The following is a 14698-nucleotide window of genomic DNA, read 5'->3' as shown; positions in this document are numbered from 1 at the left end:
GATTTCTGTTATTTAAGTTACTATATGTTAAGTTTGATTTATAGAAAAATTGTATTCCCTTCTTTTAGCATGGCATTTAAAATATAAATGTAAAAATATACATGTGTACCTTTATATACACATGCACACATAGAGAGAGAAATGTGTGAGTTTAATGACCAAGGTTACTAAAACTGTTTCATTATCAAAGGAAAAGTGATAAAATGAACAAACTTACTGATCCTGTTAGTTTTGTATGTTTTTCCATTTTCAGTCTATAATTATATTTGTTTATTTAGTTTATATCGTCTCAATTTTTTTGCAAGATTGTAATTATAAAATACGTGGGTAGCTGAATAGTGATTACCTATTTAAACACACACACACAACACAACTCCTGATAACTCTTCCCTGTTTATTTTCCAGATATGAGGCCCCAAGATTCCTGGCGCGGGCCTCCTCCCCTTTTCCAGCAACAAAGATTCGACAGGTAATAATAAAACAAACAGCACTTTAAAATATTTTTCCACATCAACATTTAAGGTTTATGCTTTCTATTTGAAATATACTTTCTTCCCTCTAAACAGTTTCTCTTGTGCCTGTCTTTTAGGAAAATAGATGGTTAACACATTGAAGTAAAAGGCTCATGTTTATATACTTTCCTACTTTTCTTGGTTCTTGGCCTTTATTTTATTGAAGCTTTTGAGGTACCCTGAAAAATGCAACAGAGAGAGCTTAATTTGTATTAGGTTTTTGGGTAGCTAAACAAATTTCTTTTTAGAAGGGTTGTGCAGCTTAATGAGGCATAACTAATGGTGTTCCACTTTTATCATTTCTGTGTGGGCAACACAGCATTAGTACAGACCAACCATTGATTCTTGCTACAAACCTCTTGAAGTCCTAATCAGCTTCTTTGGTACAACTTCTTCAAGGCTGACAAGCCTATTGTATGGCAGTGTCACTGCAGGTCAGTAGTTATTAGTTGCCACTGAAAACAGTTTCTTTAAGTACTTAAGACTTGAACTGAATTAAACGCAGAAGGGACTCAGAAGAGGATTATGGGATCTGCAGTCTAATAAGTACCATGGACTAGGGTGAATGTGACATGGTTTAATAACAGGGGATGTTTGACATGTGTTCTTTCATTGATAAGTTGTATGCTTTTAAGTCAGTTGGCCTCTACATGACAAGACAGCTAGACATGTTATGAATAATTACATTAACCTCTGTAGAATAATTTTTACAGGCACCTCTAAAATCTATCATTTTATGCTGGTTTTGCCACCTCAGTGCTAAAACATGATATTGTTAAGCCCCATCATGATAATAAGGCTTTCTTTGCCTTCCTAGTGTTAATCTGTTTTGTCCCCCTTTCCTCTAGCGTTTTTAGCAGTCTTATCTGTTCACATCTAAAATTGTTATGAACAGGGTTAAAAGTGTAGCACCCCTTTTAAGAAAACCTTTTCTTTAGAATCTCCAAAACATATGAGACTTTAAAAAGGATAAAAGAAAACATGGTATGCAATTGTTTATTAATAGTATCACTATTTATTGCAAATTGCATTTCAAATTTAAGACAACTGAAAATGTCTGTATTCATTTTGTTTACAATATAATTGCTCAGAGCACACTAATATACTACTTCATATCCTCAGTTGCACCATTTCCCAAACAGAAATTAAATGAGTAAAGAGTAATTTTTTTCCAAATTATATATTATCATGTAAGAGCTTATCTCTTTAAGTAACAGTCTTTCTGAATTGCTTTTGTCAGGTTTGATTTTAAGACTTGGTTTCCCTACCCTGTTGTTTCCTTTTTACCGTATTATTAATAATTCCTAGTTAACATTTATCATCTGCTTTCAAAGTGTCAGTACTGTGCTAATATGCTTTTAAAGATTTGACTTCACTTATTCCTCCTAGCAACCCTTTAAAGATGTTATTTTTATAGATGAGGAAATGAAGGCAAAGAGAAGTTCAGTAGTTTACTTACCACCTTCCTTCTGTACTGTTCTTTTTTTTTTTTTAAGATTTTATTTATCTTTGGAGGGGAAGGGAAGGAGAAAGGGAGAGAAATATCAGTGTGTGGTTGCCTCTCGTGAGTCCCCTGCTGGGAACTTGCCTGCAACCCAGGCATGTGCCCTGACTGGGAATCGAACCGCGATCGTGTGGTTTGCAGGCCCATGCTCAATCCGCTGAGCTACACCAGCCAGGGCTGTACTGTTCTTTACTAAGAAACTTTTCACTTGAGCAAAAACTCATCAGAATACTTGTTTTGAGCATAATATTATAGTAAAGACACAGGGACTTAAAGGATGTAAAGGATCTACTTCCACTTCTAAGGCACAGTTTCTTTCCCAATAGCTTCCCTTTCCTATACACATTAAAAGTTTTCCTAAGATTATCACTGATGTCCTGATGTCCATCATATTTTGTTTTTTTTTTCCTGCCCTAGTTAAGTCTTGGTATTATCCTGATTGACTTTGTGAACCTAGCATATTAGGTACAAATTTTGTGAGACATTTTTGGTTTAGTTTTATTCGTAAACTTAAAATCATGCCTTTTAACAAAAGTTTAATGTGAGCATAATAGAATTCTGTCTTATGTCTTAAATCATGGTCATTTAAGAAGTAAACCATGAATTCAGCCATCCTAAACTTCATTAGCCTATTAATAAGTGCAGTACATCACTCATTTTGGTAGCACTTGTTAATCATTCCAGACTTATAAAACATAGAGAAGAAAACAGATTTTGCTAATATGTCACAACTAGTAAACAGTAGAATTTTTATTAGAACCAGGTATTATTCATCTTTATTTCAGCACTTTTCCACTGCACTATTTTTAATGTTTGATTGAGAGTCCTATGGAAAAGAAGAATTTTAGTGTACCCTTTTTTCTAAACTACAGTTTTTTAAATTATCTCCTCTTTGAGATAGCATTTATAATTCATATATTCATTTCACTTAAAAATACAACAGGAACACACACACAACCCTTGCCCCTCCATGCAAAGGCAACCTAGAGTTAATATGCAGCATTTGGCATCACTTGAGTTCTGGCCCATTTTTTATGTAAAGAAGCTTCTCTTTCTGGCCATATTCAAAGTAGCCATTTAGTCTTTAGTAGCTCAGTTAGTCATGGAAAATCTTTCAAAACTCTGATTTGCCATATCTATAAAAAAAATAAAAGTGTCCAAATTGGAGTCATTACTTCACATTGCCAGGTACTTTCCAAAGCAGTAATTTAGATACATAAGAATATTCTTGCTATTCATGATGCCAAATGCCTCAAATTAGTTGCCTCAATCAGTAGCTGATAATTTTTAAAAGTTAAATGTATTGACCCCAGTATTTCTATCACATATTTAAAATGTATTTTCCAAGGCAAATTCCAGTTTGTAAACATTTACAAATTAATCTAATAGGATAAAAATATGGTAATATAATAGGATATAATATCCTATTATATTATAATATAATATAATAGGATAGAAATAGGATAAACTTGTGGAAAATAAAAAACCTTTATGCTAGTAAAGGGCAAAAAAATTCCTGTCCCTCTTTGTTCTTTCTGTTTAATTTTAATTAGATTACTTTATGACAATTGTCTTTGTCAAAAACATTTTAAATAATTATTTTTTAAGAGTTTATTTACTTTTCAGAGAGAGGGAAAGGGAGGGAGAAAGAGACAAAGAGTAACACCAACATGTGAGAAATACCCCAATTGGTTACCTCTTGCATGCCCCAACTGGCAAACCTGGACCACAACCCAGACATGCACCCTGACCAGGAATCAAGCTTGTCTTTTAGTTTGCAAGCCAGCCAGCATTCAATCCACTGAGCCACACTAGCCAGGGTTTCAATAATCATTTTAAACAAAAGGAGAACTTTGTGTTTTTAAACTATGGCTTTACTCATAACCTATCTGTGGATCATAAAATTATGTAAAATGACATTTATAATGTATATTATTTATACTAGCAGATTTACCTGTAACTCAATTGAGTTTTATTATAAAACTGAAAAAAAAATTGATCATAGCTAATACAATGTGTGAGTTGCATTTTTTGTTGCAGTTCTTGCATTAATGCCCCAGTTTTAATGAGCATCTTTGGTACAGCACAAATCTTCACCCCTCACTCCTACAGAGACCATGAGAGACCACTCCTGTCTCTGCCTAAGGAGCTATTATTACTAAATAGATGAGGCATTTTTGCTAAAGTATATTTGTATTCATAATGAACCCTACAAATAAATAAAGGTCCTGAATATATGCATGTTCTTTCTCTGGAATGTAGATTTATTTTTTATTTTATTTACTTACAGCAACTTATTAGAGCTTTGGTTTCACTACTAACTGGGAAGAATAGCATTGGCCTTTTAAGAGTTCTTCAGAGAGCTATTCTTCAAGCTATCACACAAAAATAATCATCATTAGTGTTTAAAAAAAAATAAGGCAAGCCCAAATGAAGGGAGGGGATTGGTGGGTAGAGAGGATGGTTTCAGGCTTGAATAGCTTTGAGAAGAATGCATTTATCCAATGAGCCCATCTTTGGGATTTTTTTCCTAAGACCCAGGAGGTAAAATTCATATGCTGATACAGTTATAACTAATTCCAGCTCATCAGTGCTTTAGCAAATTTAAATTTTTGTCGTATTTTTTCCTAACCTCTTTAATGGCCCCAAAGTATCAAATTTTAAAATATATTGGAGAATTTTGCTTTTGCTTATTATTTGTAGTGACTATTCTATAAAATTAAAGTTGAATAAAAGGCCTCAGGAGAAAGTTACATTTTAAACAGTGCTTGCCTTTTGAAAGTTTGTCTTTGCTACATTCTTTATGTGATAGTTTTAAATTAAGTTATGATTTCATACATCATACCTGTTTCTTTGTATCTGCAAAGTTAAAATAGGCACTTAAAGGCAATTAAAACATTTCTTTTTGACTAGTAATCTGGGCCAGCAAACTGTGTTATAATAGCTGTTGAATCTGTGTTCCCATGTAAACTGTACACCAAATGCCAGTCAGCCCATACCAATTAGTGCTCATGTTGCTAGGTCACCGTGGTCAATTGAGAGCTGCATCAATAGAACTTGAAAAGGTTTCCTCCTGATCAGACCTTCTGACATATTGAGTAGAATAATGGATGGGAAAAAACAGCCAAGTTCCCTACCCTGGATTCAAAATACTCAGCAGTAAGAATTCATTTGCAACCTGCAATTAACCAGAAAGAATAGACTCCAAGAATAAGTCTGGACATTTTGAAAAATAAAGCCTCATTCTCCTGTCTTGTACATGTTTACTCTGTAGATAACATCTTAAATATAGCCAAGTTGGAGATCTTGGCCCACATCTTTATATGACTAAAAAGGAAATTTCACAATTGAAAATGAAGAAAATATTTTTTAAAGTCAGGCCTTTCTGAATTATTTGAGTTTTAAACACCCTTTTAAATAAATGCTGATAGTTCATGAAACATTAGACTATACTGGCTATGTGGTATTACAAATGCCACTTTGATATTACATATCTCCTATGACAAATGCAGCAAAATTGGATTTTCCTAAAATTTAGATATGATACCTTCCAGTTGTAGGCTTTGGGCTATGTAACATGCTTGACTTCTGATGCACACATAATGCTTTTCCACAGAAACATTGGGGCTGAACCTTTGCTGCCATGGAACCGGATGCTTCAAAACCAAAATGCAGCCTTCCAGCCAAACCAGTATCAGATGCTAGCTGGGTCTGGCAGCTATCCACCCAGGCGTGACGATCGTGGAGGAAGACAGGTGATATGGTGTGGGCTGTGGAACAAAAAGCATACTGCTCACTTTCTACTTAGCCATGCCTCTCAGGACTCAGTATTTTCATAAAAACATTTCTGGATAAGATGTTAATAGAGTAGCTCAGGTGAACTAGGGACTCATTAAAAATACATATTGGGTAAATATCTGCCTTATTAAGTACATTATACCTTGAAGGTGCTGAACAATTTCCAAACCAAAAGCCTTTCTAATCATTGCAATCAGTGACATTTAACACGAATGTGGTCAGTTCCCAAAACACATTGTTTATTCTTTAAGGATATTGCTTTTTGTTTTACTACAAACTAGATCTCTATAACAGATAATTTACTAGAAGATGAAATGCAGGAATCTACCTTTTCAGTTGTTATCTTTATTTATCTTAGAAGTTTTCTGTCTTGATTTATCTGACATCCTCTCCTCATGGAAGGAAATCTCTCCTTCATTAAAAAAAATGTTTCCATATATTTTTCTACCAAATTTAAACAGCTATACATTGAATGAGTATAATAATTTCTGGGTACCCGTAGTAGATGTAGGCTTCATTTCTTTTTCTCATAGCATGTAGTTTTAGTGACATTTAAAACTGAGGTCTATTTGCTTCATTCTTTGTCTTCCAGCCATTTGACACCCTGTCCAGTATTAACATGCTCTTGAATCACATCCTTGCCAGAGAACAGGATCAGAATGCTGCAATTCAGAGTAGATGGTGTTTGTGGAGTTTGGTACCTATGGTGATGTGAAGTGGTTTTAAATTGCTTACCTGGTGTTGCCTACATGCCTTTTTCAGTGTTTCCAATATTAATCTTGTAACTCAAGATCTTACTTTGTATCCCTTTTTCTGATATCTAAGAAAAGTCTTTTTTATATTTTTTTTAGTGTAGTTGTACAAGTCACTGTTCACTTTACAAAGGAGTAATCATCTTAATTATCTTTGGAGAGAATTTTGTTAGTTTAGTAGACACAGTTCATAGAATTATACTTTAGAAACCTTTATCATCTTGTATATTGAGATTCTTTATACTACTAGAATTAATGATACTAGGCAATCTAAATAATGAATATTATTGAAATGACGACATCTTGGAGAATGTTAGTCCAGTCACTTTATTTTCCCAGTCAGGAATTGAAACCCTAAAACACTTGCAGTTTGCCAGCAAAGTTGGGAACTTCTGTAATTCTGACCCTAGTCATTGTCTTTCCTGCCTCCTGTAGAGAAGACCTTCCCTTTTAAGGAGCACTCAACTGTTACAGGATGTAAAATTCTTAATCACTTAGGAGATCAAAACCACTTGGTAAATTTATAATTCTTTTAGGACCTTTTGGAAATATGTTTCTTTTTCTCAGTCTCTTTTCCACTGATTTTTATTAAATCACAATTATTGAAGTACTATGAAATTATAGCAGTTCATTGTTAAAAACAATATAATTATGACTTCACTTTATTTTTAGTGAAGTTTATATGACTAAACGAGACCTTAACCTACAGTATGTCTTTGAAGGGTCTACAGAAATGTTATTTGCATGCATTCTAGGGTATGTTATGGATGTCACTAGTAATTGGTTATATAATAATCTAATTTAATGCTCTACTATTTATAGCTACTATAAAAATCCTAAAATTAATAGATATTTAGCTTTGCCTTGGTTAAGCAAATTGACTTTCCATATGTAAATGTAAGGACAATATGGCCTGCCAGGGGTGGTAGGGAAGATTGAGAATTTCAAGGATTTTATACAAAATATTTAACTATATATTTATGTGGATTTCAAGGAATTCAGAAATTGCTTTTGTTAAGGCTTGTTCTGTTAGTTGTCAGTAATAATATATGTGCTATTACTAATGTTCCACTTTGTAACTAGCTTTGTATAAATGAAGCTGCAGACCAAAAGCACCTGTGTATTTTTGGAGACTTTCCATGAGCTATATCTTTAAGACATAGTTACCTTCTTTATGGTTTATTTTTCAGTAGAGACAAAAAATTGCATTTCTTTACAGTGGTATTAATCAGAATATAAAATTCTTTTATTTGCTTATTTTCAGGGATATCCCAGAGAAGGAAGGAAATACCCTCTGCCGCCACCCTCAGGAAGATACAGTTGGAATTAGGCTTTTGTAAAGCTTTACCAAATTCTTTTGTCATTCTACAGTTTTATGCTATTTGTGGAAAGATTTCTTTCTCAAGTAGTAGTTTTTAAGAAAACTACAGTACTTTGTGTATTTCTTTTAACTGTATATTTCTACTGATCTGATCTCACTGTTTTATGTTGCTCTCCAAAGGTGTGTGTTGCATAATACAGTGGATCTGAATTTATTACTGCTTGTAAAACACTTTGATAGAATAGGAATACTGGTTTTTCATTATGGTTAAAAATCAAGCCAGCTGTGGATTTAAAAACACAGTGTATTCTAGATCATCTGTGATCCATGCTGATTTTTAATGTACAAGAATTAGGTATGAACTCTTGAGCTGAAACCATCAGCTAATTAGAGTATATATTGTTCAGTATTTCCTTGGAAACATTTCATTACTTGTACTTGTCTTACAGAAATTTCTGGACTTTAGTAAAAAAAAAAAAAAACAACTTTGGTCTCTTGTGTTCTTATTCTTTTATAGTATTTCAACTTTGAAAATCTTGGCCAAGTATGGAATTTTTTTTAAATCAGTTTTTCAGGAAACATTTCATTTCTACACTTAGATGTCAGAAGGAAATCGGTGAAGAAGATGTTAAGGTGATATGCTCAGCAAGACCACACAACCAACCCATACATTAGTGTGTCTGTCAGCTACTGATTTGGCTAACTATAAAATCTTTATGAGACTAAACTGTTTACATTTTACAAATTTCATGTGGACTCCTGTACCAGTTTTAAGGACTTTTTAAAACTTAAGAAAGGTTGAAAAGTAAAATTCATAGGTAAATAGTCTGTGCTCCTTAGCATGTGTGTGTGTGTGTGTATTATTTCATAATAGATTCCAATTTGTACTCATTTTTTCCCTTGCTACTTAGCACATTATAATTCCTTAAACTTATGGTTGGAATTCATACACAGCACTTCCGTGTTTTCATTTGATCACCACAACAAATTTGATACATTATAAAGACTTTGTGCCTTGTTCCTTCTTTCCATTGATTCTAGCCTAAGATTGTTAAAATAAGATTTCTCTTTGACCTTCTGACATAGGACATTTTTGCTTTAATATTAGAGTAAGTCACACCTGTGGGGGGAAAATATCCCACCTGAATCTTAAAAGGGAAAGTATGCGTCTTTTGAAGCTATTGAGTTCATTGCTGTTGATGGGTAAATAGAGCAGGGTCCCTCATTGTTGAGACAGTCTCCACCTGGAATTAACACAGCAATTTTGTGTTACTTTCACAATACATTAAAATGACAATGCCTTCTGTTAAATTTCTCTAATTTCTCTTCCAAATATTAATGTATAGCCACCTAAATCAAATATTGAATATTCCAAAGGAGCCTAAGAATGTCTTACTGTGTATAGGTCCCCAAAGCCTACACTTCAGTAGAACCTGTATTTTCTCAAATCTTTTATTTTTTGGTTTAGTTTAGTATCGTTTTAAGCTATCATGAGTGTGTCTATAAAATACATTTTGACTTGGCTTTTCCACAATTACATGTAACTGTCCAATTTACTTTGAAAATTAATGTTTAAAGTGTTGTTTTTGAGACACCCAAGCAAAAAGCCTAATGGAAAAGTTAAGATGTTGGATTCCCTCTAACAGGTGGTGTGCCCTGAAGGATACCTGCCAGGTAGCTGAACCCTTCCTTCTGGCCTCCTCAGTTATTTTACCCTTGCTTCCTTCTCTCCTTAGACTACCCCCCCTCTAAATTGTCCCCGCTTTTGAGTGTTCCAGAATATGCCCTTCATTTCAACAAATGAAAGTTTTTAAGAACTTTATTTTTTTAAGATTTTATTTATATAGTCTTAGAGAGAGGGGAAAGGAGGAAGAAAGAAAAGGAGACAAGCATCAGTGTGTGAGAGAAATTGATGGGTTGTCTCTCCATGCTGGCAGCTGACAGCCAGGCCAGGCCTGTTCTCTGAAGAACAGGATTGGAATCTGCTACATGTCCTTTTGCAGGACAATGCCCAACCAACTGAGCTACACTAGTCAGGGTAGCTTTTGAGAAATTGAAATGTTTAAAACCATAAATAACCCTCTCCACATAATGGGCCGGTTTTAAATAATTAACTGTACTCCATTATATTCAAGTAGGGCACAGTTTTTCAGGATCTTTGAAGATTCTTAAAAATCTTAGAATCTGGAACTGCCTGACTATTGTGGTGCTAGGGGTCCTTACTGAGCAATGGCCTTCCCTTTAAAGATCAAATGAGGTACAATAAAGTACAAAGCCATCTACAAATGACTTAGATTGCCATTTGACATTACAAAGGCAGATTGGGTATAAGGGGATATGGGTGGAGGTGGCAGGCTGAGGCGGGGCTTGAGGGTCCTGAGTTCGCATTTTCCTTTGGGCTCGTTGGGAGGTCGGGTGTACCTCTGGGAAGTCAAGTTTCGCAGGGCAAGGCGGCTTCCGCAGCAGGATGCTGGTGGCGCTTGGAAGCCGCCAAGTTGGTGCAATGGGGACAGGGGTGCTGTTCTTCAGAAGCAAGGTCCTGGATCTCCGGTCCAAGTCACTCGGGGGGGTGGGAAGAAAGCTCTCGGTCCTCAGGACAAGTGGGGAGTGTATCCTGCGCTCCGCTACTGTTCGCTCAGCTGCCCTGCCCGTCCGGCATCCCACAGCTGCCTTAGGAGCCTGGTGAGCTGTGGGCATGGAGCAGGGTGAGTGCGAGAAAGTTCAGATCTCTAACCCTCAGGGTGGTCCTGTGGCCCCGCCATCATGAAGTTGCCCAAGCCAGAACATTGTGGCATCAACTCTTGGTTTCCCGGACGCAGTGCCACAGCTTCTCAGTTTAACCAGTTTCATCATCTCAGAACTCCGCGTGAATGCACCCAACCTGAAATGGAAGAGTGGAAATTGTTCTTCCCCCCATGACTGATGTTTTAAGTTCTGAGTTTGAATACAACCTGATTTAGCTATGCTTAAAACTCAGAAATGTGGGGATTCTCCGTAGAGTCCACCAAGATTCCCCATTCCCAGCCGGCAGAGTGGCTGCCTGGCACCACCAGCTTGTAAAATGCTTTCTGCCCACTTCAGAGTTGTGGAGCTGAGATCTCACCAGACTTCCTGGAGATTCACTGCTCTAATTCTAACCAGGAAAATAAGTCAACAAACTAATAAAATAAGTAGCCCAGTCAAGTTAAAATTTAATACTTGTGCTGTTTGTTTCACTCATACTGTATTAATGGAATGAGGCTAAGAGAGAACATGCTTTGATTTTTTGGTATGAAATGGGAATAGAGCTATTCACTATTCTGCAGAATAGTTTGCACAACTTAGAGTTAGGCAAATTAGTGGTTAAACTCTTAATAGAGAAGTCACCCAAACAATTGCTGAAATTAGGTTACATGGAATTTAAAACAAGCATTTCATTCAATTGCAGGTAAAAATCAAAAACAAATGAAAGCAAAAATCCTCTCCCAAAAGCTTTCATTACCTCCTAATTTAAAAATAATTTTAAAAAGTGATCTCTAAGTCACAGTTATCTCAATACCTAGTAGAGAGCGCCATTTCCTGACGATGTTGATGAAGTTTTCCATCTGAGTATAGTCTTTAAATCCTCTCATCAATTCTCACTAGCAGTAAAAGGTTGTTTATTTTCTTAATGAGGTCTCTCCTTGTTCCCTGTCTCATTGGGTTTGAACATAGCAAGTAGCAGTATTTTTAAAAAACTGGACTGAAATAATTAAAATACTGGTTTAACCCAACAATAACTTGGGTTAAGCAGTTCAGCAATATCATTCATGCTTTGAACTGTATCTGAAATTTATATTGCCACCATATATTTCATCACTTTCTCTTACGCACAAATTCATATCTAAAAAAATGCAATCTTTGGGTCTTTATGTGATTATTGTCCACAAATTTATTCTAAGAGTCTTTCTAAATCATTAGTATTCAATGCAGCTAACAAAGCAAATGTTTGGAATGTGCTTGCATTTAGTGAACAGGATTGAGTCTGATTTGCTTTACATTGAAAGTAAACAGTCGCTAGTAGAATGAGTTTGAACACAACATAAGTTGATAGAAAGTCTGACTACTTGTTCTGAGCAAAGCCTTAAGTATAAGACAACTGGATTACATCCCCACCTTTCCTTTTTACATCAACACTGCACACACACAATACTTTAATTTACATCCCAACACAGATTACAGAAAAGTACCTGAAATACCTGCCGGTCCTCTCCACAGTTTTGATTCTGGATGTTGGTTCCTGTGTCTCAATTAGAAAAGATAAGTTAGATTGTTGTAAAACCCCAAAACATTTAGGAAAATGTCCCATCTGCAGTTAGCATTTCTGAAACTGACTTTGGCTGTGGCCTCTGTGAAGCTTGGAGGGGGCTTTGTTTCACTCAAACCTTGTGCCAACTCTCCCTCTTGGTTGTGAAGACACTTCTCCTCCTCTCCAGTTAATGGGTTTCACCTAGTCTGGCTATTTTGTGTTTTAAAAAGATTTGGAAAGCACTGACTGCAAAGGAAAAACAAGGTGGCGTTTTGAGTTAATCAGAATGTGGAATTCTGCAGTAAGAACATTTTTTAATTTTCATGTTTCAAGAATCAAACCTTCTTCTACGTTTAGGATGTGCACACAAAACAGTAGTTCTTGGGTGCAGAAATGTTAAGACCTCTGGCAGCAACTACTTCTGGCTTGGGTCCTTTACTACTTAAAAGAATGCTGAAAGGAAATGATATCCCTGTACCAAATATACTTTTAGAAAATATTGTACAAAGAGGTTCTTTATTCTTAGTGATCTTGTCGATACTAAGTTCACTTATTCTGAGGGATTCTTTTTTCCAGGAATAAATTATAACGTAAAAAAACTATCTATGAATATTTATTTTTAAGTGTTACTTGGAGCCCTTACTCCATAAGCTATTATCGTTCTTAAGTGTTGGGCTGATTCCTTCTTCTCTCTCTCTCTGTCTATATGTATATAATCAAGCCATGTGGACTTTTGGAACATGTTTTCCAGAAGTCAAATATTTGAATTCTGGTACAATTTACTATGAGAGAATCAAATCAATATAAACAGTATTTTGAAATGTAGCACATTGGTAATAGTTACCCTTGCTTGGTTAATATTTTGAAAGTCAATTCCATCAATATGCAAAAAACAAAATTGGAAGAATTTTTTTTGTATGTGTATTGCACCATTTCATACTATTTCTTCAAATTATTTTTGTGTAAAATGTTTTAAAAATGAATTCTCATTTTCCAAAAAGTGCATTCCCAGCCCCTTGGTAAAGGCTGATTCCCTTGCTGCATTAGTGGTATTTTGCTCTGTGAAAGTGTCTGGAATTTATTGTTACTATGTAAAATACAGATAAGAGAAAGTGCAAGTTTAACTTCTAAAACACCTTCCTAAGGATTAATTTGTACATTCAAGAACAAGTCTAAAAAATGAAATAAAATGTTTCAACCTCAAACTAATTTTTCACATGTAGAAGAGGTTTAGAGTCCCTGGCAACTGTTTTGATCATTTATAAATCATGCTTTATCCATGTTATAACTTTAATTTTAATTAATTTTGTAAGTTCATGTATTTTTAGCTCCTTTTCATATTTTTACTCCAAAACCAGTTATTTCAATTTTAAGTGAACTGAGCCTTGTTGTCAATTGTGCCAGCTATTATAAATAACAAACAAAACCTACATAACAGTGAAAAAGAAATGCCCTTGACTTTCACAAAAAGTACTTGTTTCTTTTGTTATATTTATCCATTTGAAACATATGAAACATAAGTTGGCACATTAAAGAGTGAATACATTATTTTTACAATAAAACAACAAAAGCTGTGCAACCCCCCTTAAGTTCCAAGGTGATGGAAATATTATAAAAAATTTTGTTATTTATTTTCTTCATCCTGACTACAACTCAATAAATCACCTATTTTCTTCCTTCTTCTTGACATTCTTTGAAATATAGATTAATTGATGTCAGTTTCAGCAATTTTGCTTGTTCTAGTATATTGTCAAAGTATTCAAAACCAGACAAGCAAATACTTTAGGAATAGTAAATAACATGTCTACACAAGAATGGTTGTGTTTATTTTATCAGTTGATTTGGGAGACCAGATTCCATGTAAAAGTAGTTCACAATCCTTATGATGTACTGCATTATGGGGGTGGTCTTCTTTTAGGGTAATATACACTCATTTGCTAAATAATGATCAAAACATTTAAAAATCATCATTAAATTTAAAAAGCTATATCCATATAAGCAGTATTTTGATAATTTTTATTCCATTTCTCTATTACCTAAATGGCAATAATTCCTCTGCAATAATGTTACTATGTGCATGATCCACCAATTTACTTTCAATCAAACATCAACAAAATTGCACTTCGGGGATAGGGGTGGGGTGCTCTTCGAAAATGAATCTCCCAAGGTAAATTCCAGTTTCAAAAGGATTCATTGTTAAAGCTGAGTTGATTTTTAGAGCTACAAACACCAACAAAGTTTCCAACATTTAAAACTGCGAGCTGTGGCTAGGAACATGGTGGACGTGGACTCGGCCAGCTTTTCTCAAAATCTGGAACTTCTGGAAGGGGGAAATCACCACCTCAAAGACTCTTGACGTGTACATTATTTGGTCCTGGGGCTGTTACTGTCTCCGCCCCCAATAAAGAGGTTCAGGGCCTGCCCGTCTCCGTGGCCCGTTCCTTAGTTTTGATAGCCTCTGGTTCGTTTTGATAGTCGCATACCCTTAAGTCCGTTTGGATACATTTCTTCCATCCATTCTCGCAGTTGTTTTTCGCAAACCCT

The 14698-nt window shown here is 35.1% G+C and overlaps 1 protein-coding gene across 4 annotated transcripts in view; it reads left to right on the top strand.

Annotated features, from left to right (window-relative positions):
• Positions 1 to 8372, top strand: part of XRN2 (5'-3' exoribonuclease 2) — a 113978-nt gene extending 105606 nt beyond the window's left edge. For all 4 annotated transcript variants that reach the window (XM_037057013.1, XM_037057011.1, XM_037057012.1 and 1 more), the window contains 3 exons: positions 406 to 469; positions 5633 to 5771; positions 7831 to 8372. In XM_037057013.1, the coding sequence (XP_036912908.1) occupies positions 406 to 469; positions 5633 to 5771; positions 7831 to 7896 (269 nt within the window). In that variant the 3' untranslated portion in view covers positions 7897 to 8372. The remainder of the gene's footprint in view (positions 1 to 405; positions 470 to 5632; positions 5772 to 7830) is intronic.
• The last annotated feature ends 6326 nt before the right edge of the window (positions 8373 to 14698 follow it).

The sequence above is a fragment of the Sturnira hondurensis genome, unplaced genomic scaffold, assembly GCF_014824575.4.
Source record: "Sturnira hondurensis isolate 20B ecotype Veracruz unplaced genomic scaffold, ASM1482457v3 Scaffold0009244, whole genome shotgun sequence".
Classification (NCBI taxonomy): Eukaryota; Metazoa; Chordata; class Mammalia; order Chiroptera; family Phyllostomidae; genus Sturnira; species Sturnira hondurensis.
This window is presented reverse-complemented; position numbering and strand designations above follow the sequence as displayed.